We start from the raw sequence: 27925 nt of genomic DNA on the forward strand, positions 1-27925 counted from the left end.
GAAAACAGGAAATTAATATTTTTCTTCTGGTAATAACCCTGGCACATAACAGGCTGTAATTGGATTAAGAGCTAGAGTGACGGCAAGGGTCTAAAGCCAACAGTAAGAAGTGCTTTTGATATGTTAATGAACCAAGGGGAGCTCCAATCAGAGTTTTACATAAAGCAGTAACAGGAATAATTTGAACTGAAACAAAAACAAAAATACCTGGAAAAACTCAGCAGGTCTGGCAGCATCTGCGGAGAGGAACACAGTTAACGTTTTGAGTCCGAATGACCCTTCAACAGAACAGTTCTGTTGACCTGCTGCCAGACCTGCTGAGTTTTTCCAGGTATTTTTGTTTTTGTTTTGGATTTCCAGTATCCGCAGTTTCTTGCTTTTATAATTTGAACTGAGTTGTTTTATTTCAAAGGGTTATATATACAGGTTGTAAAAAGGTGTAAGGAAGTGAGGTAAAGATGGGGTAAGTTTTTTTTTTTACAAGTCTAAGAGCTAAAGTAAAGAATGATTTAATCAATTCTGGGAAGAAAGCATTTCTGAAGAGACTAGTTGAAACAAGAGAGACCAACGCATTTTAGGAAATACTGGAGCCTATGTCAGGGGGTAGCTGCTTAGATCTCCCAGAAGACAGCATGGAAGCTGGTCAGAACTCCCGGAAGACAGCGTGAACAAGGCCAGTCCTGAAGACCCAGTTGCTGTCAGCCTCAGAGTACACCCCAAGGAAAAAGCACTGTGTGGTAAAATTACTGGACTTCTATAGATTGTAAAATCTGTAAGGATAGATGCTGAACAGGAAAGTGAAAGGTTAGCTCTGAGGGTAGCTAAGTTAAGATTTGTGGAACTGTTTGAAAGTGCTGTTTACTGTGTGAAGCCATTCTTGTGTTTAAATGTAGTTGTGTTTTATCTTTTCCTTTATTCTTTTAATAAATGTTTACTATAAAATCATTACAAATAGGGAAATAATTTCCTGATTTCGGAACTACTCATCATACTATACAAGCTGCAAAAATTGTTTTGGCAGCTGTTTCAAGTTTCTCTCTGGGATTTGAGCAGCTCGACACTTACCATCTGCCATGCCATAACAACTTGATGTTGCGAGGGTTATAAGAACATTAGAAACAGGAACAGGAACATTCAGCCCTTCAAGCCTGCTCCACAAGTCAATAAGATCATGGCTTGATCTTCTTGTGTTTTGATTTCCTCGTTCCCATCTAACCCCGATAACCTTAGGTTCTTGTTCAGCAATGGAATCAACCTACCTCTGCCTTAACAATATTCAATGACCCTGCCTCCACCGCCACCTGAGCTAGAGAGTTCCAAAGTCGCACAACCCTCTGAGAGAAAAAATTTCTCCTCATATCTGTCCTAAAAGGGTGACCCCTAATTTTAAAACAGTGCCCCCTGGTTCTGGACTCACTCGCAAGAGGAAACATCCTTTTGACGTCCACCTTGTCAAGGCCGTTCAGGATCTTGTATACTTCAATCAAATCACCCTCACTCTTCTAAACCCCTGTGGAAACGAGCCCAGTCTGTCCAATCTTTTCTCATAAGACAACCCACTCACTCCAAGGTATCAATCTAATAAAACTCCTTTGAACCGCCTCCAATGCCCTTGCATCCTTCCTTAAATAAGGGGACCAAAACTGCACATTGTATTTGAGGTGCGGTCTCACCGATGCCCTGTATAACTGAAACATAATATCCTTACTTTTATGTTTAATCCCTCTAGTAATAAAGAATAGCATTCCATTAGCCTTTTTAATTGCTTGCTGTACCTGCATACTAACTTTTTATGACTCGTACTAGAACACCTAGATCCCTCTGCATCTCAGAATTATGCAGCCGTTCGCCATTTAAGCAATACTCTGCTTTTTTGCTCTTCCTGTCAGAGTGAACAACTTCACATCTTCCCACATTAAACTCCATTTGCCAGATCGTTGCCCACCTGCTCAACCTATCTATATCTATCTGCGACCTCTTTACAACATGCTTTCTTACCTATCTTTGTGACATCTGCAAATTTAGTCACCATGTCTTCACTCTCCTCATCTAAGTCATTGATATAAATCGTAAAAAGTTGAGGCCCCAGCACTGACGCCCTGTGGGACTCCACTCATCACATCCTGCCAATCCGAAAAAGACCCATTTATGTATACTCTCTGCTTTCTGCCAGCCAGCCAATCATCTATCCATGCTAATATATTACTCCCTACACCATGTGCTTTTATTTTCTGTAATAACCTTTGATGCAATACCTTATCAAATGCCTTCTGGAAATCTAAGTACAGTACATCTACAGGCTCCCTTTTATCCACTGCACATGTTACTCCTTCAAAAAAACTCCAATAAATTGGTTAAACATGATTTTCCTTTCACAAAACCATGCTGACTCTTCCCGATTGCCTTGAGCTCTTCTAAGTGCCCAGCTATAACCTCCTTAATGATCGATTCTAATAACTTCCCATGACAGATGTCAACCTAACTGCTATAATTTCCTGTTTTCTGCCTCCCTCCCTTCTTGAATAGAGGTGTTATATTTGCTACTTTCCAATATGATGGAACCTTTCCAGAATCTAGCGAATTTTGCAAAATTAACACCAGCGTATTGACTACCTCATTAGCCACCTCTTTTAATAGGATGTAGTCCATCGGGATCCAGAGACTTGCCAGCCCGCAGCTCCATCAATTTGCTCAGTACTGTTTCCCTAATGAATTCAATTTCATCAAGTTCCTTTCTCCCATTCACCACCTGATTTGCAGCTATTACTGGAATGTTTTTTGTATCTGTAGTAAACACAGAAGCAAAATATTTGTTCGTTTCTTCTGCCGTTTCCTTATTTTCTACTATTAACTCCCCACTGTCACTCTCTAGAGGACCAACACTAACTTTACTTACTCTTTTCCTTTTTAAATATCTGTAGAAACTCTTGCTATCTGTTTTTACATTTCCAGCTAGCTTCCTCTCATACTCTAATTTCTTTATCCTGATTAACCTTTTAGTCGTTCTTTTATATTCTGTCCAATCATCTGTCCTGCCACTCATCTTTGTGGAGTTGTGTGCTTTTTCCTTAAGTTTGATGCGTTCCTTAACATATTTAGTTAACCACGGATGGTGGGTTCTTCCCTTAGAGCTTTTCTTTATAATAGGAATGTACTTATTCTGAGTATTTTGAAATATCCCCTTAAATGTCTGCCACTGCTTCTGTATTGATCTATCCTCTAGCCTAGTTTCCCAGTTCACTTCAGCTAGCTCCGCTTTCATCCCCACATAGTGGCCCTATTTAAGTTTAAGATACTCGTCTTAGACCCACTCTTCTTCCTTTCAAACTGGCTTGTGGTCACTGCTACCTAGGAGCATCTTTACTCTGAGGTCATAAATTAATCCTGTCACATTACATAATATCAAGTCTAATATAACCTGCTCTCTGGTTGGTTCCAGAACATGCTGCTCTAAGAAACTATCTCGAAAGCATTCTAAGAATTCCTCATTCAGACTACTACTGCCAATCTGATTTTTCCATTTTATGTGTAGATTAAAATCACCCATGATTATTGCTGTCCCTTTATCACAAGCACACAATATTTTCTCTTGAATACTTTGTCCTACACTGTGGCTATTGTTAGGGGGCCTGTAGACCACTCCCACTATTGACCTTTTCCCCCTACTATTGCTCATCTCCACCCAAACCGATTCTATGTTCTGACGTCATGAACCAAGGTCATCTCTAACTATTGCACCAATGCCCTCTTTGATTAACAGTGCTACCCCTCCACCTTTACCTAGCTTCTTAATCTTCTTGAATATCATGTACCGCTCAATATTAAGGACCCAATCTTTGTCATCCTGTAGCCATGTATCAGATCATATATATTTCAATGTGGGCTATCAATTCATTTTACTTTGTTATGAATGCTATGTGCATTTGGATAGAGAGCCTTCAGTTTTGTCTTTTTGTTACCTCTAACAACTAGTCTTGATTTTTGATGTATTCTTAGGTTTTTTTTCTCTCTGTCCCTTCCTGTCATTCTCTGACTCTCATTTCTCATTATTATTGTTGTTATTATTATTATTATGCAGAGCTACTTTATTGATTGCTTTTTATCCTGTCTCAGGCTGCTGCATTTGTGATGTTTCCAGTTCAGGTGATTACAACAGTGGACTCTAGAGTGGTGCAACTTGACTATCTAGAGGGAAAGTTATTGGTCTCATCTCTCACTCGCTGCTATCTGTGTGACACTGACAGGTATTTGCCAATATTCTACATACATTAAATTAGGTGACTTTTTCATGTTCTTAGCATGGAATATACCTGCATATTAGCTTTGTTGATAATGTGATAAGATTGCTGGAGGTGAGACCGTGCTGATGTCAACATTCACCTCTAACTGGGCATTGCAGTTTTTGCTGTCTTTCTCCATGTGGCAGGTGTGCTGGCTGATTTGCAGGGGATGCATATTATATTGGAGAAAGCCAGTTGGTGATGGATATAACTGGAGCCAATCTTTACACACTTTTATAAACATTTATTTATACTGTTACAGATTATAAGCAAGTACCTCCTAGCCCCAACAACCATAGTGTTAAGTCAGTATCTATTTTCAGGGGCATAAATGAATCCTAGATCGATGCCCACCACCTGTCAGAGAATTAAACACAACTAGTAGATAACTAACTGTGAAAGTGTCAACTTGCAGATTATCTGATGGATAAACTGTTGTGCTTGCTCATCCTGCCAGCAGGTGTAAACGTGATGAGTAGGAGGAGAATGGCAGAGCAATTGACATATATTTTAGCTTGGGGGCTCTCAGTTTTCAACAATTCCTGTTACTTTACCAGTACTCCTTTTTAAAAATGTTTTTCCCAACCTGTACCCCATCATGAGCGCCATCCAGCCATCTCTATTTACCGAGGATGCCATTCTTCAAGTGTGAACCTATGCAGTTAATGTTGGAGGCTATTTGACTATCAAAGCCTGAGCTTGTCCTTACCTGATGCTATACAGGTAACTACACTTTTCAGCAAAGTTAATTGATTAGTGCTCAAAAGTCTTACCATGCTCTATTCGTCACCCTTAATCCAAGGACACTGAGGCCCAACTGCAGCATTATTAGCTAACTCATAACAAATCAAAAATTGCACCATGAAGCATGGCTTCAGTGTTATAGCAGACTATGTACTCAACTAATGTTTTATGTGAATAGTTGCTCTATGTTGCCAGTTGCTTCGATTGGCTCAAGGTAAAGTGAAACTGCACCTTATACTTAAGAGTTTCTCGCTTCAGCCAAAAGAAATAGGGCTATTCAGTTTATAAAAATTTTAAAGGTACTTTTTATAAACAGTTTAAAACGATTTGAATCAATTTGTTATTAACTCATGTTCTGACAATTTTGACTTTACATTGTCAGATGGACACTGGACTGATCTCTCTTGCATCACAAATTCTCACCATTTTTCCTATGCAGGGTCACAATCTGATTCCAATTTTCTTTCGCTGGAGAAGCTTGATTTTTGACGCAGGGCTTTCACTAGCACTGGTTGCTGAGGTAGCTCTGTCTCCGAAGTATTCCATTGCATTCTACAAGTTGAAGAAAAAGAAAGCACAAATAAATTTTCGATGCCAGAGAAATGACATGAAACTTTGAGTAAGAGTGGTGCTAATAGAAACCGATTAGGATGCATACCCATTGAGGGATTGTATCCTTGTTGGATGGGTGATAGCCACAATCATTACACAGTGAATAAAACCGTGAAGAGTTTAGTATAATCAGATCTACTTTTTCAAATTCTTCTTGGATGGCAGGGAGAAGTTCTGGAAAATTGGGAGCAAGGAGCGAGATGGAGAATTTGGAGCCTGTTTCTTACCAGGATCAAAGAACGTTGGATTCCTACAGCCACTGATATTCTGTGCACGCCCTGGTTCACGTATGTGGGAGGTGAACTTTGAAGGGGAGGTGATGAGCACACACCAATTCAAACAGTTATTGGGATCACCTCCACTTCCCATCATCACTCACAGGTATCCAATTGCATATCTGTCAAGTGTCTCCTTCATTTACTATCATTGCTTATAAGAAAATAATAAATGTTAAGAGTCAGAAAAGGCATCCAAACCCATCCCCCTAGTATCCTAGACACTCTAGCTAGGCTTCCAGCTGTGTTTTGAATGCCTCTGAAATCTCTACCTGTACTACTGTCTGATTATTTTACACGTTTCTGGTAGCTCCTGTGTTGTCTTCTATGCCCCTTGTCATTGCTCGTCAAATGGTGCTTGTCTCATTTACTCACTGTCATTACTGAAATTCCTAAAGTCCCCATGGACACAGTTTCTTTTGTCTCCTTAACTGCCTGTTGTTTCTTTTAGCTATTGCCAACAGGGACAGGCGTAGGCCATTTATTGATATCAGTCTAGAGAATTTTAATTGACCCAGGTTTCACAGCCTTTTGGGATGATAGTTTCAGATTCCCACTCCTGGGGAGGTGGTGGAATAAAGTACTTCCTGAAAACCAGAATCTAATCTTCAGATTGTGTGCCCTTGTTCTGGATTTCCCCACCAGATGAAATAGGTTATTTATTTTTACCATATCAAAACCCTTAATCATTTTAAAGGCCTCATGACTCAAATCTCAGATCCAAATTCCAGGGAATACAAGCCAAGTTTATGCAACCTTGAAATTTAGCCCTTTAATCTGTGGTATAATTATGATGAACCTACACAGTATCACTTTCAAATAAATATAACTTACCTCAGGTTTAGTGCCTAAAATTAAATGCTGTATCCAGATGGGGTCTGACAAGGCTCTATACAACAGAAGCATTACTTCCTCATTTTTGAATTCCAATCCCCTTTTTAAAAGGCAAGCAAGCATTCTATTGGCCTTTTTGATTCCTTTTTTTATCTGGTGCACTAGCTTATAGTGACTTTTGCACATAGGCACCTTTGCTTCTCCACAGTTCTTAGTTTCTTAATGGGGAAAGGACTATTTCAATTTGTCTTTCGCTCATCTAAAGTGGATAACCTCAGACTTACCCACATCTGCCATAGCTTTGTGCACTCAGTTAGCCTGCCTGTTCCTTTATTTGCCTGCATCTCCTAACTTGGTGTCATTGGTAAGTGGATGTACAACACTATCGTCCTTCATTCAAATCATTAATGTATATGGTGAAAAGTTGAGGTCCCAGTACAGATCCAGGGGGAATGAAACTTGTTGCATCTCACCAGCGAACTAGCTATTCTGTCTCCTACTCCCCACCAATTACCAACAATTGTCAAAGGTTACCTCCAATTCTCAATTTTGCTAATAATCTTGTGTGCCTTTTCTTGAAGCCCATACAGTGTCCTTAGGTACTCCCCTATTCTTCATGCTAGTGACCACCTTCAAAACAATACATTGATCAGGAATTACCCACTCTTCACAAATTCAAGTTGACTCTCTCTGATGAACTGGTATCTGCCCAAGTACTCAGTCAGTGTCTCTGCCTTTGATATATTCAATTTAACTTTCCCACAATAGACATTAAACCGATGGGCTTCTCTCTTTCACTTCTTAAAAAATAGTGCCATTTGAAATTTTCCACTGTAAAGGCACAATTCCTGAATCTAGAGAGCTATGCACAATTATGACTAATACATTTGCAGTTTCTCATCTGTTTCTTTAAGCATGTGTTCACTGTATGTGTGTTATTGAAGTGCAATGTTTTTATTGCTGTTCATTTCATGAATGCCCATTCTTGTACTCATATTTCTGCACTGCAGTGTTCACTGGTCCTGTTTGTATTTTTGTGCTTTGCATGTTATTTATAATTTGTCATTTAGCTATTGAGAAATGTTCAGGCCCATAACTGACCATTACAAAGTTCAAAAAGTATCATCCCTTAACCTGTCTTTTAAACCTCACATTCAGTTGAACTATCCAGCATCTTTTTTAATTCCCCAAAACTAACTGGTTCCGTTGCTTCCCTGAGCAGCTTGTTATATTTATGTTATACTCTTGGTAAAGTATTTAAATCCAAATGCCTTTTCACCTTTCCTGTTCTGAGCGTAGGTCTGTACTTCCAGTTTATTGTCTGTGGTTATTTCAAAGAATTATTAGGGTTCACTTAACCTACAGCTCTTAAAATATTAAAAACTGAATATTGAGAACTTTGTTAAGGTATTCCCAAGTTTATTTGTTCCCTATGTCAACATTCCCAGCTTCTTCCATAGATTAGGTCCCCAATCCTTGGTATCAATTCAGTTGCAGATCTTATTTGCCCTCTGTAAAACTGCAGTATGGTGCACAGAGAACTGCAGGAGGGGTCAAAAAAGGTGCTTTTTCCAAGTTAATCACCCCAGTGATTCATGTTTTATACCTCTGGTCATATGCTCCAAAGGTCTTCGGAACCACTTGCCAGTATCTGTGGTTATGTGCCCTGCATTGTAACCCCTAATCTGGATGGCTTCATCTACTTGGCCTGCTTGTTGCTGCTATTTGCAGACCACCCCCTCCACCTCTATTAATATTATAATATTTAAGCTGTTTTTATAGAACCACAAAGTGCATGCTGGTGCCCCCCAACTCTGATGTGTTAGTGTTGTACAATGCAAAAGCCACAACCCAAAATTAAACTTGCCAAGGTTTTTCAGTCTTGGTGAATTCCAGCAAAGTTATTTTTAGATTCTAGCTGGCCATGCAAGAGATGGATATCAGAACTAACACGGATATTAGAATGTAGAATTATCCTTGAACAGTTTTGTTTCTGTTCCTAATCATTTATCTATAATTTTAACAGTGACCTTACTCAGTCTGCTACAGCTTGATATACTTTGATCCAATTTCTAATCCACTCCAGAAGCTGTGCATCTGACTTTGTGAATCATTCTCCTGTGCACCATATCAGATACTTGCTAAAATCAAAATATATAACATGTACTCAGTTCCCTTTGACTAATAGGTCTATCGTTCCATTTATATCATAGAGCTATTTCTATTTGAAAGCAATTGATAGTACCAATTCTCTTGGTACTCAATCTGTCCCATTTATACTGTGGAACAGATTCAACAGTAATGGATGCTGTAAAACGTCTACGTGCATAGTTGGTGACAGTCATAACAGAGATTTTCTTGCACGTCAGTGGAAACTTGTTGTAGCTGATCCATCCCAATTGTAGTGGATGTTTCAGGAAGGCTGCTCCCAGGAGCAGCTTTGTTGTCTGAGTTGTTTGCAGGGTTGCCTCCAATGACATGTTTGCCCTATAGAAGTACATGAAGCACTGATTTCAGCTTGTGTTGTTCATTTTCATTTGCACTTTGGTACTCATTCAGCAAGATGTTGATTTCCTTTCCAGATCTGAACTACACTACAGCATGACTTCCTGTTCTCCACAATCCATCTCTTTTCCCAGGCTCTTGTGCTTGAGGTGAGAAGCAGAGTAAAGAATATTGCACAGAATGTTGACTAGTTATTAGACACCAACATTAACATTTGACAGTTCTATTTTTTTCCCTCCCACAGTGAGAATTATGTTCTGAGCTGGACAGACCGAGGGATCTATGTGTTCATCCCACAGACTGTTCAGGTGTTGCTCTGGAGTGAGTTGAAAGGTGAGCTATTGAAGCAGCTACACTTTCATTCTGAGTTGTGATGCAATGTTAAAAAAAATTATTTTGTCTTTGATATAAATTCTTACCCTTCGCTCCTTGCTCTCCCTAAGTCACTGTCTTGTTGGGACACTGTTCACTTGAACTGGGCGTCATCCATTACCTTTTCTTGAGTTGTAGCTTAGGCAATTAGTGTTGGCAAGTCATTCAACTCTAGGGATTACATGCTTGAGTCAGAATGTCTGACTTGGAGGAGACATTGCAGCTGATGGTGTCCCCATGTGTCTGCTGCCCTTGTCCCCCTTGGTGGTAAAGATTGCAGGTTTGGATGTCGAAGGAGGCTTGACGAGTTGTTGGAGTTCATCTGTAAATGATACACATTGTTGCCACTGTGCACCAATAGTGGTGGGAGTGCTGATCAAGCAGGCTGCTTTGTTCTGGATGGTGTGTTATGATTCTGTTAGGGACCATTGACGTTTAAAGAAGGATCCGAATACCAAGCTATTAATCAATCGAACTATACCACAAGATGTTACTTTTTTTAAACAAGAACAATTTTATTGCATATCAAAACCATTAATCAAAGTAAGCACTATTAACACTGTAGATTATAATTATTTATGCTATAAACTCAGTTTTACGTTTTATTCCCCCCCCACCCCCCTTCATACACAAAGGTTCTTGATATCTTAAATGTGCATTCACTTTTTTTGGGACCCAAACAGTATGCCATAGAATCCTGCAATTTACTTTAATCTTTCTTAGTATTCCAACTATTCTTTTGAAGTAAGCTAAAATGGGGGCACTTCTATTAGCTTTTAGCTACATGACCCTCCTCTTTTCTTTACAGGCCTCAGTTCCTTGTTTGGGTTGTTGGCAGATATCCTGCCTTCCCACAGCTTACCAGGCTAACTCTATTGACTACTTTCTGTTACAAGGCTCTATGAACACCACTGTAGATTTCTTCCACTAGATGCAAGCTAGAGCAAATCTTCCAATTGCTTTTCTTTTTAATTCAATCACGAGATGTGGCCTTTGCTGGCTGGGCCAGCATTTATTGCTGATTCCTAGTTGCCTTTGAGAAGGTGGTGGTGAGCTGCCTTCTTGAACCACTGCAGTCCATGTGGTTTAGGTACACCAACAGTGCTGTTAGGAAGGGAGTTCCAGGATTTTGACCTAGCAACCTAGTGAAGGAATGGTAATATATTTCAAGTCAGGATGGTGAGTGACTTGGAGGGGAACTTCAGGTAGTGATGTTCCAATCTAACTGCTGCCCTTGCCCTTCTAGATGGTAGTGGTCATGGGTTTGGAAAGTGCTATCTAAGGAGCCTTGGTGAATTCCTGCAGTGCATCTTGTGGATGGTACACACTGCTGCTCCTGTGTGCAGTGGTGGAGGGAGTGCAAATTTGTGAATGTGGTGCCAATCAAGTGGGCTGCTTTGTCCTGGACGGTGTCAAGCCTCTTGAGTGTTGTGGGAGCTGCACTCATCCAGGCAAGTGGGGAGTATTCCATCACACTCCTGACTTGTGTCTTGTAGATAGTGAACAGACTTTGGGGAGTCAAGAGGTGAGTTACTTGTCACAGGATTCTTCGCCTCTGACCTGCTTTTGTAGCCACAGTATTTATATGGCTGGCTCATTCAGTTTCTGGTCAATGGTAATCCCCAGGGTATTGAAAGTGGGGGATTCAGTGATGGTAATGCCATTGAACATCAAGAGGTGATGGTTAGATTCTCTCTTTTTGGAGATGGCATTTGTGTGGCGTGAATGTGACTTGCCACTTGTCAGTCTAAGCCTGGATATTGTCCAGGTCTTGCTGCACTTAGACATGGACTGCTTCAGTATCTGAGGAGTTGCAAATGGTGCTGAACATAGTGCAATCATCAGCGAATATCCCCACCAAATGATAGGAGGAAGGTCATTGATGAAACAGCTGAAGATGGTTGGGCCTCGGACACTACCCTGAGGAACTCCTGCAGTGATGTCCTGGAGCTGAGATGACTGATCTCCAACAACCACAACTATCTTCCTTTGTGCTAGGTATGACTCCAACCAGTGGAGAGTTTTCCCCCTGATCATTGAAGATGGGGATATTTGTGGAGCCAAATCCAAACTGAGAGCCCCACCTGTGAAAGATGAAGTTAGTATTTTCTCTGCTGATAATGCAGGCCTAACTGACTATCATCTCCTCTGGCACTCTCAATCTGGTGAGATGCAGTGTTCACCAAAGCAAAGCCACAACTGCCTTTGTCTGTTCCCAAAGAACAGATAAATTAAACACATCCCATCTCCATGATGTGGCATGCCTTGGGATGATCCAAGCAGAAATGCAAACAAATTATTTTACCTTCAATGTAACTCTTTAACTCTGCACCCATACAAATAATTTCTATCCCTATTTGAGTTTTTACAACCCTCTTTCCCAGAATTGCTAGCTCTGACTTCTTAAGTTAATGTGGCCCCAACCTTTTTTAAGTGTAATAAACTCCAAGCTTGTTTGAATTGCATTTACTTCAGGGTTGCTTATCAGTTTTTCAATCCTATGCCCCCATTTTCTACAGTTGAAATTTTAATTCACAGAAGTTATATTCAAAAACATATGACTTATGAACTAGATATTGTATTCACAACAAGTGTCAAGTTACTTGAGTGTTATTGAAGCTGCACCCATCCAGGCGAGTGGAAAGTATTCCATCATGCTCCTGAATTGTGCCTTGTAAATGGTTACAGGAGTTGGGAGGTGAAGTTACTAGCCATACAATTCCCTGCTTCTGACCTGTTCTTGTAGCCCCAGTATTTGTATGGCTGGTCTAGGTAAGTTTTTGGTCAATGGTAACTCCCAGGATGTTGTCAATGAGGGCTTCCCACTCTTGGTCAAATACTACCCTGATGGCAAAGGCATGTCACTCTCACGTTATCTCTGGAATGCAGCTCTTTTGTCTATGTTTGGACTAAGGCTGGAATGGCCCAGGTGAAACCTAAACTAAGTACTAATGAGCATGTTAGTGCTCTGAAAATTCTGCTTGAAAGCACTGTCAATTACACATTACGTCACTTTGATTTGAAAGTAGACTGATTGGGTGGAATGGGCATGATTGGATTTGTCCTGTCTTTTGTGGACAGGACATGCTGTGCTAATTTTCCACATTGTTGGGTAGATGCCAGCATTGTAACTATGCTTGCACAGCAGGGGTAGGGATGCAGTTAGTTCTGGAACATAAATCTTTGGCACTATAGCTGAGATGTTGTCAGGGCCTGTAGTGTTTGCTGTACCAATTGCCTTCAGCCATTTCTCCATATCATGAGGAATGCAACGAATTGTCTGAAGACCTGTGATGGTGGGCATTCAGGAGGAGGATGAAATGGATTAGCCACTTGGCACTTCTGTCTTTAGATGGATGGATGGATTTGGACTACTGTAGTTTGAGGCGCACAAATTGACATTTGAACCTCAAAATCCTTCCAAAAATGAGTGCCGACTTATATGCCAAGTATAAAATGTGAACTGCTGGTGTTGGTGTAAGTGGTCGCCATTTTGAAATGGGGAAAGAAAAACTCCTGAAATCCAAATTAAATCAATCTGTCGTGTCTTATTGGACGAATTAGTTCTACAACGATACCTTTAACCGCAATCAAAATGTTTTTAAAACCAACAAATACATTGTCTTCAACATCTGGTGCAGGTACATTGAATTCATTCTGATTCTCTTTGGCTATGGCATCTCGTAAGGATCCCACTATGTGGCACTTCAGTTTTAGAATCATCCCTCCAAAACAAATCATATTCCTCTCCACCCATTGAATTGGATATTCTGCATTTTTTGAGTGATCTGATGACAGTTTGCACATTAATAGCATCCCATGATTTGATGGCGGAAGCACATAAAAATCAAGGGGGGGCAGCATGCATATTTCCATTCTTTGTGAAGATGTTTTTCTCCATCAGCCATCTGCTTATTCTATTTGGCGCAGCTCTGTTCCTTGCATATCACGTGGAGGCACACATCCAAAGGTTGAACTATAGTTGTTAGACTCCCTGGTATAACTGAAATTTGGGTGCTATTTCTTCGCAGGCATCTCTTGATCTCACTGGTTATATGGGTCCTGAGCATGTCCCACACTAACAAGCTATGTTCTCTGAGTAAGCCACCGGGACACCTATTCCACACATTGTTGATCCACAATTTCACTCCGTCCTCGTCCATCCAACTGTTGTCATGGATGTACATAAAAACTCATGCAGGGAACTTGATCTTCGGCATGGTTTTAAGTTTGAAAATTACCATAGGCTTTAAGTTTGTTCCATCGGCCACACCGTAGGTTGGTACCACAGTGAATCTTGACTTCTCATGTCCTGTGGTTTTCATCAGAACTGTTTTGCAACTTTTAAACTTCAAGATACAGTTGCTGGGCATGTTGAAATTCTTGACATTTCATTCATGTTGCTGATGTGCCATAATGGGTACTAGTGTTTTTGCTGCTGTCTGATGAATCGCTGGAAGCTGGTAACTTTGGCATCAAGATCTTTTTTAATGAAAATAGAAAATGTTGGTAAAACTCAGCAGGCCTGGCAGTGTCTGGATAGAGAAACAGAGTTAACATTTCAAGTCCACATGACTCTTCAGAGCTCTTTAACTTTGAAGAAGAGTCATATAGACTTGAAACGTTAACTCTGTTTCTCTCTTCACAGATGCTGCCAGACTGGCTGACCTTTACTAGCACTTTTTTTTTCAGATTTCCAGAATCCATAGTATTTTGCTTTTATCAAGAGCTTCTTGTAGTCTCTGAGCGACCTTGGTCTTGTGCCGCAACACTGGACATTTTTGTTCCTTAAAGTGCTACATCAACTAGCTGTTGCTGTGAAATCTTTGCTGAGCTCCAGGTTTGATTTGGCCTGCTTAGGTGCAAATACATGCGTTGCATTTCAGGTGACAATGTAATCATTCTGACAATCTTCAAGGACCCATTCTGATACATGTTTCTCAAGGGTAGTGGCTAGTCTCTGTTGTGATGGTGCATTTGGCCTTGGGCATCTTCTTCAGGGCGGATTCCTCCTCCTTGCATTCTTGCACCAGCTTTTCACTAACAATGAATTCCCTCGCTGCAGCACAGTTATGAGTCAATAAATGTTACAATTTTTAGCTTGAAACAAGCTTCGTACTGTTTGTCGGAGGACACATATATCTGTTTGTTACTTGCCATGTGCGGTATGCTCTGTCTGAGTGTGTCTTAAACTCCTGTGCATCTTCTTGGCAACATAGTCCGTATCGCCTGCTTGATCCCGTGTGCTGACTTAAAAGTGAGTAAAACATGCATTTCTCAGGTGAACAATTGAGTCCGACTCCTAATGTGTGTATAGCATTTCTTAGCAGCAAAGAGGAGTCAACTTATACAGCGGGTATAGGCCTAACTTTTGACTTTTGGTGCTAAAAAATGGGGCTGTCTTATACTCCATGACCAACTGTACTTGAGTCAGTATTAACCAGCAGGATGAATCTTGAGCCAAGTCACCTCCTACCAGATACTGAGTCAATCAACCAAATACAGGGTTTGCAGCAGTTCAAGAAGGCAGCTCACCACCATCTTGAGGGCAATTAAGGATGGGCAATAAAATGCTGACCTAGCCAGTGATGTCCACATCCCGTAAATGAATAAAAAATTTACCATACATGCACCCTATATTCTGCTTGCCTCTCTTTCTCCCTCTCCTGGTACAATAAAGTATATGTTACAAGTTATCTGGGAGGTTCCAATTCCCATTATTGTTGGGAAGCCTGTTGACTGGAAAATTCCAGTCAAAATTCTTGCATACAACGTGGAGCATGACTGGAGTAATATCCTGTGTTACTCTTGCTCAGTCATACTTACAAAAGGAAGCAGTTCCTGTTGGTGATGGCAAAGTTGAAGTTTCTGATGGCTGCAATTAGAGGGAGAATGGCTATCCCTTCGTAGGGCCAGCAATGTACAGTTCCTGTTGATTTATTGAAAGCATTGGTACTGAAGGCAACTAAGTACCTTGAATTCTATTAATGGGATGTCCCTTGTAGCTGATTACTTGAGCAGGGATGGTTGGGATCCTGTTTCCTCACCAATTGAAGAGACTCTAGCTAAATCACTAGAACTTTGAGAGCCCCCTCACAAGCTCGGCATGCTTTTGGTATGGAGTGTGGATATTTTTATTGCAACTGAGAGAATGGACACATATATTCAAGTTGGTTTCTCTCTGTGAATGTAATACACATGAAGCTGTTCTGTTGTGCAAGGTTCAGCAAGCTCCTTGTAACTCCAGACCGTTTAGTCTCTGATTTGTCCTCACTTCTCTTTTCTTTTTTCTTTCCAGATGTACAAAATATATCTGTTTACAAGAACGAACTGTTCTGTCTCCACACTGATGGGCGGGTAACTCACCTATGTCTGTGGTCAGGAGAGCGATGCATAGAGCGTCTGCTTCAGCGAGACATGTGGACCCTGGCTGCTCAAGTCTGCTGTCTCTTCCAGCACTGCATTATTGCAAGCAGGGTGAGCATCTGCTGCCAGTGTTACACTTGAATCCAGATACCTTGAGCTAGCAATATGTTTGTGATGCTTGATATTTGAGCTCTTAAAGCAATTTTAAAGAGCTATTTTTGTCAAGGATTAATGTAGAAACCCTTGAAACAGACAGGATTTGTGCTAAATATTCAGAGTCTGTGGTTTGAGGGTTGTTGAAACGTGGGAGGGGTTTCTCACCATGCATGCCCAAGGGTTGGCATCTTGGTTGGAATCTTGATAATCTTGAACTCCCCTTAATACTTGGCTTCCCTCTAATGAAATTGTTACATGAGAATTACAGGGTAATGTACCCCAATTAGATGTAGATTGAGGAAAGATCTCATTATATGGGCCACTGTTACACAGGGGCCCCTGTATGATGGAGTAACTCTTACATGGCGAAAGTGGGCAGTTTGTAATGGATTCCCTGATGTGGGAAGGACTGTGTAATATGGTATAGTCACCGTTGTGGGAAGTGAGGAATATTGTGTAATATGATCACTATTACATAGGTTGGACTATGACAGTTTTTTTTATTAAAAAGGACCCGGGGGTGGTAATGTTTGAGGAGTTGAGTAATTAGAGTCCCCTGTAGAAATGGCTTCCAAAATGCAGTTTTGATTGAGCCATATTGTTTTATGACAATGAACTTATTGTTGGTACTCGTGTTCTCAGACCCGTAAGCTGTTGCCTGTGGACAGACTGGAACACCTGAAGTCACAGCTGGATGCTGCCACGCAGAGCTACCTTGTTGCCCGATTGGAAGAGGTGTTGGTGAAGTTGGAGCCCTTTGACTCAGCCTGCAGTAGTCGCAGGAGCAGCTTTTCCTCTCATGTATGTGGTTTGTGATGACCTTTCACCGTAATGCAATATTTGAGTACAAGGTATCTGCTGAGATTACTGGCTTTTAGCTCGGGGTGAGGGTTTCGTGGTGGGGTTTCAATATGTATTGAATCTTGAAAATATCCTGTGGTCAGTCAACTTTAGCTCTTGAGAAATATCTGTTGATTTCAGAACTGATTTGGTGGGTAAATTGGAAAGTGGCTATGAATTGCAGCTTTGCAGTGCTGCTCCAAGGGGTTAAGCAGTCTACTAACATGCATCAGCTAGGCGAGTGTTGTCTAATAGGATTTCCGTGCTTGCCATATTTGTGGTGATCAGGTTCCCATATTCTCCAAATGATACAAAATTATATGCAATATTGGTAAAACTAATGAACAACCTTTTGAAAATAGTCTGAGGTTTTAAACCTTTAGCAATCAAGACCAATAAACTCATTGCCAGAGCCAGGGGAATACCATCAAAAGGACTTTGCAATCCAACTGCTTAGTAAAGTAAGCCTGCTGTTTATACTCTTAAGGTCGGTGACAATCTGTTAATTGATGTGCCCTGTTTCTAACAGTGTGTTCCAGTTTATTTCAAAAAAAAGAAATTTCTTCAAGAGTAAAGTGTCTCTATTTTATCAGAATTAATATAGTAGGAGACTCAGGGAAGGACAGGAATTGTCAAATCTCCACATATTAGCTCCTGCACTCTGACTTTTGCCTTACTCAGTTTCCTGCCATTTCTGAACACAGTGTCCAAACAATTAATAGACCTTTTGCTCATGGCCAACATCCTGTAATCTCTCCTTTTAAACCAATGGTGCCTTAATCCTTTCAATCACTCCTTTCAACAAATCTTTTAAGATGATGGCTGAGCACAATTGGATGGTGCTGTACTACCCCAACTTGCCAAAATTGCACATTTTAGCTATCATTGGCAGCCAAGCACTGCAACTGTTTTGTGAAAACCACAAACTACTAGCTAGTCAAAACCAAGTTTTTCACTTAGCATCCTGTGTCACTGGGTTTCCCAAGAAACGTTTGGGAGCAATTAGACTGCTGGCCTTCCGAAGGCCTGTCCTTTAATAGCACTTCACTCAGTGACCTCGCAGATCTAAATGGAGGCACCCATGGAGAACAGGGAGAGAGAAGGTACAAATGGCAGACTATTTGTTTTGTTTCAATCAGCAAGTGAGTTTTCAGTTTCGAGGCCACTAGAAACCTGACAACTGCACTATATTCTGATTTTAAAAAATAGAAACACAGAATGCTGAGGTAGTGGTGGCATAGTGGTATTATCAATGGACTAGTAATCCAGAGCCCAGGCCAAGATTTTACAGCCCTTGTTGTGGCGTGTCTCCCCTCGGAGGATGCGGCAAGCCATTTAAATCTCCATTCAGTTTGGTGGGACTGTAATATCCCACTGGGCGGGATGGGCTGTAAAATCCTGGCCCCAGAGTTTGAATCCCACCACGGCAAATAGCGAAATTTGAATTCAATAAAAATCTGGAATTAAAAGTCTGATGACGACCATGAAGCCATTGCCAATTGTTGTAAAAACCCATCTGGTTCACTAATGTCCTTTAGGGAAGAAAATCTGCCATCCTTGTCTGGTCTGGTTGACTCTCAAATGCCCTCTGAACAAGGGCAATTAGGGATGGGCAAGAACTGCTGGCCTAGTCAGCAATGACCACATCCCATGAGCGAATGAAACAAAACTTAGCAGGTCAGGTAGCATCTGTGGAGAGAAAAACCTTCCATCAAAATAGATACTGATAAACATAATTGCAGTCTGACTGATATGTGACCCCTGTCTAATAGCAACATGGTCTAGTGAGTGACACCCATGTTCATATCATGTGGCTCTAAAAATGAACAGCATGAATTTGCCGTATGTCTATGGCTGATTTGTGTTGGACAACACTGATCTAGGCTCATGCAGGAACAGTAACTGCTTGAATGAGGAAATGTATCCCAGGGAAATGTATCCAGAAAATGGTCCGTGTTCTCGGGCAGACGGTGTGGAAGTTGGAATGTGGAGCAATCAGTTTTTAAAGAAGAGAATTATAATTGACTGCCTCTCCCTGATTGGCCTTTCTGGCTTGGCCTCTTTGCTTTTTTTTTAATCATCGTTAACAAAATATGAAGCTGGAGGGAATGGGTACCCCCTGCTTGGAGAATACCTTCCTGGCGCCATGGTTGATGAAGTCTTCCTTTTCTTTGTGTCAGCTGAGGGGACACAGGGGGAAGGGGAATGTGCTCCCCAAGTGAGATTGGAGCTTTTTTCTGCTAACATGAGTTTAACATGACCCTTTTCACCTCAGTGAAGTTTCTGCATTGCAACTTAAAATTGTGAAAAGCTGCTGTATTTAAATTTTGAAGCTTCTTTTCCATCAGGAGAGTTTTAATGTCCTAGATTCAGGCATTTATCGCGTGATTAGCCGTCGAGGCAGCCAATCGGATGAGGATTCTGGTTCATTGCACAGCCATCTGTCTGAAGAGGAGAGACTGAGGGAATTTACTTCAGTACAGGAGGAAGAGCAAAGAGAGCAGGGTAAGGACAGATGATGCCCTTGGGGAAGAAAATTTAACTGTGGCTAAATCTGTGCTTTGCTGAAACTCTGCTTGATTTACTTAACTGAGGACAGTGCCATTGAGAAATGCCACACAGAAAATTAGCCCACTTGTCAGTTCAACATGCATTGCCACCAAGTTTTAACCCTAAATCCACCTTTATAGCACACTGCAGATTAATAGGAATGCTGCTTGGAACATTCATTTGTTGCATTTTTTTTATTATTGTAGCACATCATCTGATATATGGCTTGGACCTGTGCCAAATGGGAGGTGTGCTGTTCTCCATTGATGTCGTTTTGTTTCTGTTTCCATTTATTAGACAATGTCTCCCATTCTTCTTTGAATATTGAAGGTGATCGGAGTGAAACACTGATTCCATTTCATCTTCCATTGTCATTCCGTTCCACATCTCCACGAGTCTCTTTGCAGGCTATGAAGGAAAGGTAAATGCTGCCAATACCAGTGCAAATGTTGACATGAGACACCAACAAACACAGTTACTCCTGGTAAAGTATGTGTAGTTGAATCAGATGAGCATGAGATTCTGGGATCGATTCGTTATCTGTTTCTCTAGTGGAGGGTCGATAGCATTTAGGGCATTTTGTTTTAGTACATTGAGCTATGTAGGGAAAAACTTCAGTCATTGACTACTACTGGAATGTACACATGTATCAAATTAAGTGAAGACAGGATTGGCCTGTGCTGTGATGTATCAGTGATCAAATAGCCCATTTGTACTTCCAATCCTCAGACTAGGATAGATTGCATGGGCTATAAGATGTAATTGGTGTCTGTGGAGTTGTACTCCAAGTAGGATTGACAAGGAGGAGAAAACATTGCCAGAAAAAACATCGATCCTTGTTTTCTGTTCACTGCACTTCATTCATATTTATATATTATTTTTCATTTTAAATTCTCTTCGGCTTTGAGCAGGCTAGGCCTAAGTTCCCTAGAATTTCTTCACTCACAGGGTTGTGAATGTTGGAATTCTCTACTACAGAGAGCTGTGAATAGTTAGTCATTCAGTATATTCAAGACAAAGGTCAATAGAGAACTAAGGGAAACGTGGGACAGTGTGGGAACGTGTTGAGGTAGAAGATTAGCCATGATTTTATTGAATAGCCGATAAGGCTCGAAGGGGCAGATGGCCCACTCCAGCTCTTATTTCTTAAGCTCTAATGAAATCTCCCATTAGGCAGAAGCAGCCTTATTGCAGCGCTGCCCACTCTTCCTGCCGAGGAGATGTAACACCCCACTGGTAAGGCTCTGATGGACTGTCTACACATGTCAGGCTCTCATCCTTTTGATGAATTATTTCCTCCTTTCAACCTTCTGAATAATTGTGCGCTCACTTTCAGCTGCTGATGGATTACATCCCCATATTGAGCTCAAATGCATTGTGCATGTAATCTCTTGCATGTCTGCTTTCTGAGGACAGTGAATATCTGGAATGTCTTGAGGGAACTTGACAGGTAGATGTGGTACTGGATAGGAAAGAACAAGATAGTCCAGGAAAGGTAAAACCAGAACAGTAATTTCATTTGTGTCAGGCAGCAGACAGAGAAGGGTACAAGTTCAGGGTTGTGAGCAGCGAGCTTCGGACAAATGCCAAGAAGTATTTGTTTTTACCCAAAAGATAGTAATGGCTGGAATAAGTTGCCAGGAAGGGTGTTTGACACCATGATGTTTGATTCATGTGGCCTCTGTCATGAGGAGAAAAACAGGGTTGGTATTTGGGAATGTTGAGATCAGATGGACAGAAGAGTCTTCTTTGTCCAAACATATCTTGCGATTGTTATTGTGGGAGCTGGCAAGGTAAGCACGTGTCCATGTATAAACCTAACAACATGCCTGATTAGCTGCCCTGTGTCTCTGCAGAAGCAACAATTTGTACATTTCTCTTGAACCCTTTGACCTGTTTTACAGTGTCTCCAGCTTTGTCAAGAAAACAAAAGAAACTATCAGTACACTTCATCCCAACTCTGACTTCCGAGTCAAACCAGAAATAAAAGATGGTGAGCTACAGTGTGAAGTTCTAGTCACTCCAGCAGCACGTATACAGGATCTGGAGCACGAGTAAGAGAGCCCTTTTCTCATGAGTGATTTAGCAGCTCTATTGTTTTGACATAATTCTTTACCAATATTAATCTGAAACCAGATGACCCATTTAGTCACAAAGTTACAATTCTTCCCTGACTCTCAGCTACAGAAACATGGGCCACCACTCCTGGCTGTGATCTTGGTACAAGTCAGGCTTTCTATTCTCCTAATCAAAAAATAGAATACTGCGGGTGCTGGAAATCCAAAATAGTAAACAGAAAATGCTGGAAAAAAAAAACTCAGGAGGTTAGGCTGCGTCTGTGTAGAGAGAGAAACAGAGTTAACATTTCAGGTCTGTGACCTTTCATTAGGAGTGGGAAAAGTTAGAAATGTAATAGGTTTTGAACAAGGGGAGGGTGGGACAAAGACTAAAGGAAGGTCTGTGATAGGGTGGAAGACAGGAGAAATCGAATGACAAAATTTGGTCCACCAGGGCCAAAGGGAATGATGATTGGGCACAAAAAGAAAAGAAAGATGTACCTAGAGCAGGTGTGTTGCTGGCTGAATGAAAAAAAAACAAGCAAAGAGAAGGAAACAAAATAGGTGATGGAATTTACAGTCTGAAATTGTTGAACTCACTTAACTTTGAGTCTAGGCAAGAGTCTTTACTTTAGAAACCTCGTAGTTAAGCTTGATTTGCTACTTGTCCAATGGCCTTATGTAATCACTTTCCAGCATGGGTCACCAATGACTATGAGTGTTTTCCTTTCCAACTCCCTCCCTGCTTCCCCACTCCCAGCTAGACAAAGCAGAATGGCTGTGGTACACTAAGTGTGATCAGCTATTTCAGCACAGAACCCTGCTGCTTAGTACTATAGTAAATGATGTTTTTACTCAGTAGGCCATCAGGGAAGGGGCCTCTATCATCTCTTTTATCTACTGACCCTCAAAAGCTGACATCCTTCAAAGCTTCAGATCAACCCATGATTCCTAATGCTGTTTGCAAAGCCCAGAAGGCAAAAGTTTATTCTAGTAATCTGACTCTTAAATTAGGGAAAAATTATGTAAATTTAAGGATAATTATTGAAAGAAGTTCAGAAGCCAGAAGTGGGCATAGAGCACAGGATCAGAGCAAGGCCTAAAGTGTCAGGGTTAAACTTGTCTGAATGTAGTGATGGATGTTAATTATAACTATAATTTGCTGTCTCATCGCAGCTTGAGCATTGGTAACAAGTCTCAGGAGGTGGACAAACTGCAGGAGCTGCGACTGGCAACAGCAGAGGCTGTGTGAGTGTGAATACCAGTGTTTCTTTGATTTTTCTGTGAATGTTATATGTTTAATGAGTGCTGAGGAATGAAACACTTTCCGTTTTGGGCATTCACTGTCGGTACCAAGCGCTTTCGTGTAAGTTTAAAGCACAGGTTTTATGGAAAGTAAGGCTCCCTCTACACTGTTCTGTAACTCCCAGGACTGATACAGCACTGTTAGAAGTAGGGTAAAATCCCTTTTACCCTGCCCCATCGATCAGTCCCAGAACAGACAGAGCATTGTTAAAGCAGGGTAGAGGGGGAGTTACTCTGCTTCTGTTAATCAATCCCAGAGCAGATAACATACTATTGAGAGTTAAAGGCCCTATGCACTACTCCATTGACCATGATCAGACAAGATATGACACAGTACATTCAAAGCACCCATGCAAATCTTGTGTACATGAAACAGCGCAGTTCCGTTTTTCCCACTGCAATTTTGTCTCTAGAAGGCCCTGACTTACTGGAGGAAAATACCATGGTGGTCCCTCAGCCAAGTACTTTTTCTTCTATTATCATGGACAGGGAGTATCAGCTTTAATCAATAGTGGACATTGTGGCTGAAGTTGAATCTGTCCCCACCTGATTTCTCCCCCTCCTTTTTTTCTCTTTCCTGCACCAGTTCTGGCACCAGTATGTTTGACTAATGTAGCATTCATACTGCTGCCTTAACTGAGGTCAGTTAATTTGCCACAGGCCACTTTTTGAACCAGAGATTTTCTATATTGGTTAATTGTAAACCCTGTTAAATTTGGTAGATTAATATGAATCAGGTGAAGGATTTCGGGTCACTTATGTTTAAAATTTAATATGATATATAACCACTTGGATCAGTAATTTTTGTAACTGTGACTGGAGTTGGCTGGCTGGTCTGTGATTAGTTTGGACTGAGGATTGTCCTTCTATTTTACAGCGTTAAGCTACAGGATCCCCTTGTTTTGTTTGACACTTCCCTTCTGAAGGAAGCACTCCAATGCTGGCTCCCTCATTTGGAAAAAACATTTCAGTTCAAAGTGAAAACTCAAACTGTGCATGACATTAGCACTTCAGAGGAGGATTCAACAGTATTCAGCCATCGAGAGGAAGAGAAGTCATCAGCATTTGACCATAAGGAGTTGGAGGTGCCAGCCGTACTCAGTCACCAAGGTGGGGAAGAGGAGTTACCAACCTTTAGCCATCAAGAGGATGAGGAGGAACCAGCAGCATTCTTTCAACAAGAGGAAGAGGGGGGGTCAATGTCACTATGTTTTCAAGAAGAGGAGAAACAGCCAACATCTGTTCTTAGCCAGAGGTGGATTCGAGAGCCAGAGGTGGATTCAGACTTGATTAGTCATCAAGAGCAGAGAGAAGAATCAGTACCATTTGCCCATCAAGAGCAGGAGGGACCAATCCTAAACCATGGAGAAGAAATGATGGAAGAAGGAGTCACACCCAAGGATCCAGTGGTAGATGATGAGCCATTTTCAGTTGAGTTGTCGAATGTGCCCTTTGTGACAATCCCTTTCTGCAGCATACCAACAGATCTCTTTAAGGACATGACAGAACTGAGCACTTTGTGTTTTGAGATGGGAATATTTGATAGTATGACTGAAGATAAATTCCCAGCAACAGAATTGCCTGAAATTGGCACCGCAACTCAAGCCTGTCTCTATATGCGAAATTATTTCTTCCTGTTGGACTTAATGAGAGTAAAGCGCAGCATCACGGCTCATAACTGGTCTACTCCTCTGGTGTGGCAGACACTCATCCTAGGGTTACAAGGTAACTGCAAACCTCTGGTTTCTATGCACTGATTTTATACCTGTGCTGTTTATTCTGTAGTGGCCTTGCTCTCTCTCACTTGCACCCTTCCTTATCTTATGCCACATGCTTCCAGCCATTTGTTGATCCATGTTGTGTGATCATACACTAGGAGAGTAGTTGGCTCAATATTTCTTCCTTATTTGATGTAAAAAGCTTTTCCTCACCACTATTGATGAGGGCAGCACTGATTTTCCATTTTTTGTCTCCTGACCTGGTTTCAATTTGAACTTAATGAAGATGAAAGGCACCTACTGACTTTGCCCACGTTGATTTCTGTGGGCACTGCTGGATTTGTTTTGATTGAAAATACCAGTTGATTCTTGGCAAGCTTATCCACTAAGTAGCTGAACCATACAAACCAGGAGAATTCAGGGTTCAATCTTTGCTGGAAATGTTTGCCTGTTAGGTTTGCTGATTATTAGCTAGTGCTACAGTTGACTTTGGTACCCTGGGTTAGGGAAAGGAAAAGCAATCAAATTTCCTACTCCTGATTGTTATTCAGTGAGCAGTGATGTAAGCGTTACCTACATGTATAAATGTCCAGGTTCACAACAGCTGATGGTAGAAGAAGGACTATGAGCAAACATCCTCCAGTTTTCAGCAGCATTCAGTCTATCTCTTGTCGATTCTCTTCACATTAACAAGAACTACACAAACTTGGCTGCTGCAACGGCTTCATTTTGCATATCAGCATATAATGAAATGACTAGCTCCAAATTAAGGAATAGAACATTCTCAGCCTTCTTGGCCAACTGCAATTCCTATTATTTGCGGGCTGTGCTCTGCATCTTAAGAGAACACTTTAAAAAACTGAACTTCAACCACCCCCCAGTTTGATGCTGGCTAGTTAACTGCTAATCAAGCCTGTGACAACTCTCATGGATGTGGATTCCCTCACAGGATTCACTTGCTGGGCTTAAATTAAATGAGGCCACTCCACATTGCTGACATTTACACGCACATATAAACCCTTACAGAGTATGCACTGAGTCTTGTCTTAGCTATTGGGTTGAGTGTGCATTCAGAGTTAGCCTGTTGTGTACATTTAATCCGTTGTTTAACTTAATAGCTGGTTGTGGTGGGACTATCTGACTGACATTTTTTTCATTCTTTCTAGGGATGTGAAAGATTGCAACAGTGGTGTTGGTGGAAGGAGGACTTCCCCTTGGCACTGGTTGCTGCGCATCAGGGTTGTGTGAAGCCCAGGCTTAGAGCCCAGACTATAACTGGAGTGACCAGGGGCCGGGAGAGCTGTAATTTGAAACTGGCTGGTTGCAGCTAGTAGTGGTTAGGATGGTGATTATTAAATGCAGTAACTAATGAATTGGTTTGATTCAGGTGCTAGGTGTTGCTTAGGCAGGTACTGGGACCAGGGCAGACTGTAAAGTAGTATTGACTGATTTGATCAATTTCTGTTACAGAGATAACACAGTCGCACCCAATCTCCAATACCATTAAGAATGGAGATCTGCGAAAAGTCCTGAAGTTATTGGGTGGTGAGAAGCAGTCAAGAAGTCCTTTCCTACTGGCACATGCAGCCAGGTAAACCTGCACTATTATGCTATAATGACATTCTATTTTAATAGGCTGTTTCACTTCCTGTCAGGAAGTTGGGTCCTAAAAGGATTCACTCTTCTAGGAATTTCATAGGAAACTATCTGTCTGCACCACCAGCGCACTGTGGCTGCAGTGTGTATCATCTACTACTATTATGCTATTAGTCACCCTTCTTGCATTGTGAGAACATTGCTCTGGTCCAGCTCTCCCTGCATTTTGAGTGTGTTGCTCTGGCTTCATCATGGTGTGTTTCCTAGCTTCATTATTTCCTAATTTCCTCCTTTCAGGACTTGACTGACCAAAAATTGTTAGATGTAGCGAAGATATCACAGGATTGGTATTCACAGCATATATGGGCTCTGTAACTTTTTGCAGACCTTTGTACTCCTAGACTTTGGGCTTCCATTTCTGGCTATGGGATGTTGACTAAGCCGGGCTTCTATTCTGTTTGTCAACCTTTTCTTGGTTCCCATGAAATGAAGACAGTTGAATCCTATTAAGAGCCAGCTTCCTTACAGGAAATGAAAAGACCCTATAAAAATAGTGATTTAATAGAACTGTTGATCCTATTGTTGTGGTTTCTCTTCTGCATGGAAGTGATACTGTGAAGGGAATCACAGATGTAATCTGTTGCAACAATCCAATGGGTGCCTGATTGAGATTTTAGTCTGCTATGGAGGACCATATTTACGACTGTTGATGGCCATGTCTCCCTGTTGAACTGTATGTGTGATCTCTGCAGAATGTACGAGAAATTTGGTGAAATTGCACTGAGGTCTCTTGTCCAGTTCCATCCCCACATTCTCCCGTCAGACATCAAGGAGTTGTGTCAGAAGCAACCAGCTCACTTCTTAGCATATGTCGATAACCTGGTTAAATCCAAGTCAGAGGACCAGAGGTTAGTGTTTGATCAGCCCAATTCTCTTAGGCTTGATGTGCATATATAACTATATTGTTTGTATGTACATAGTATGTGCTGTGTACTATGGTTTCCAGTTTATTCAGTTAGTACTCTGTAAATTATTGAAAGCTTTATAGATGAGTTTCCCTTTAGCTGTACAGCAATTCTGTATCTGGGAAAAGACTGTAAAGTGCTTTCAGTATACATTCTCCAGGAGAGCAAAATTCAACCTTTTCCTTTGATTATTCTGACAGTCTCAAGAATTTAAAATGAATGGCAACAAGCTGACGAGCCACCTTGAGAGCACAAATATTAGTGAAATTCTTTGGTTCGTTTTTCAATTCCTGATATCTGCTACATTGGGTGGTGTCAGCTGTGGCGATGTCAGGTATGCTAAATTTGACCTCTGAACCTAAGAGTAAGGGAAAGGCAAAAATTAATCAGTGTCTGTGCTCTTCATTAGTATCCAGTGACCCCCACTGAAAGGTGTATGTTGTTCACTTTGAGTTAAGGGATGATCATGCTCAGCTATGCTACATTGTCCACAGTCAAAATTCTTGACAACGTTCACTGGGGCTAATTTTGACTTTGGGCAATTTCAGATTAGCCCTGAATGGAAATCAAAATTGGCAGAGAAGTATAAAGGGTGACTTATCTAATTTGCCTGTTTATCCCCCACTCTCTAAACTTTTGTGTGAGGAATGGCCATGTGGACAAATGCTGTGGAGCCATATCCAGCTTTAAAAGAGAACAGGACATAATTAGGGGAAGTTTTTAAAAATATAATGGAAGTAGTCTTCGTCC

At 41.2% G+C, this 27925-nt stretch overlaps 1 protein-coding gene across 3 annotated transcripts in view; it reads left to right on the forward strand.

Annotated features, from left to right (window-relative positions):
* The window catches only part of hps5 (HPS5 biogenesis of lysosomal organelles complex 2 subunit 2), a 49839-nt gene that overhangs the window by 13590 nt on the left and 8324 nt on the right, over positions 1-27925 (forward strand). For 2 of the 3 annotated variants that reach the window (XM_041198024.1, XM_041198026.1), the window contains 13 exons: positions 4114-4244; positions 5802-6017; positions 9328-9399; positions 9495-9583; positions 15921-16099; positions 16787-16945; positions 19333-19489; positions 19832-19955; positions 21439-21588; positions 22768-22839; positions 23774-24621; positions 26085-26205; positions 26963-27118. In XM_041198024.1, coding sequence (XP_041053958.1) covers positions 4114-4244; positions 5802-6017; positions 9328-9399; positions 9495-9583; positions 15921-16099; positions 16787-16945; positions 19333-19489; positions 19832-19955; positions 21439-21588; positions 22768-22839; positions 23774-24621; positions 26085-26205; positions 26963-27118 — 2474 coding nt within the window. The remainder of the gene's footprint in view (positions 1-4113; positions 4245-5801; positions 6018-9327; positions 9400-9494; positions 9584-15920; positions 16100-16786; positions 16946-19332; positions 19490-19831; positions 19956-21438; positions 21589-22767; positions 22840-23773; positions 24622-26084; positions 26206-26962; positions 27119-27925) is intronic. The other variant, XM_041198025.1, reaches the window with a different exon arrangement.

Source organism: Carcharodon carcharias, chromosome 10 (genome assembly GCF_017639515.1).
Source record: "Carcharodon carcharias isolate sCarCar2 chromosome 10, sCarCar2.pri, whole genome shotgun sequence".
Lineage (NCBI taxonomy): Eukaryota > Metazoa > Chordata > Chondrichthyes > Lamniformes > Lamnidae > Carcharodon > Carcharodon carcharias.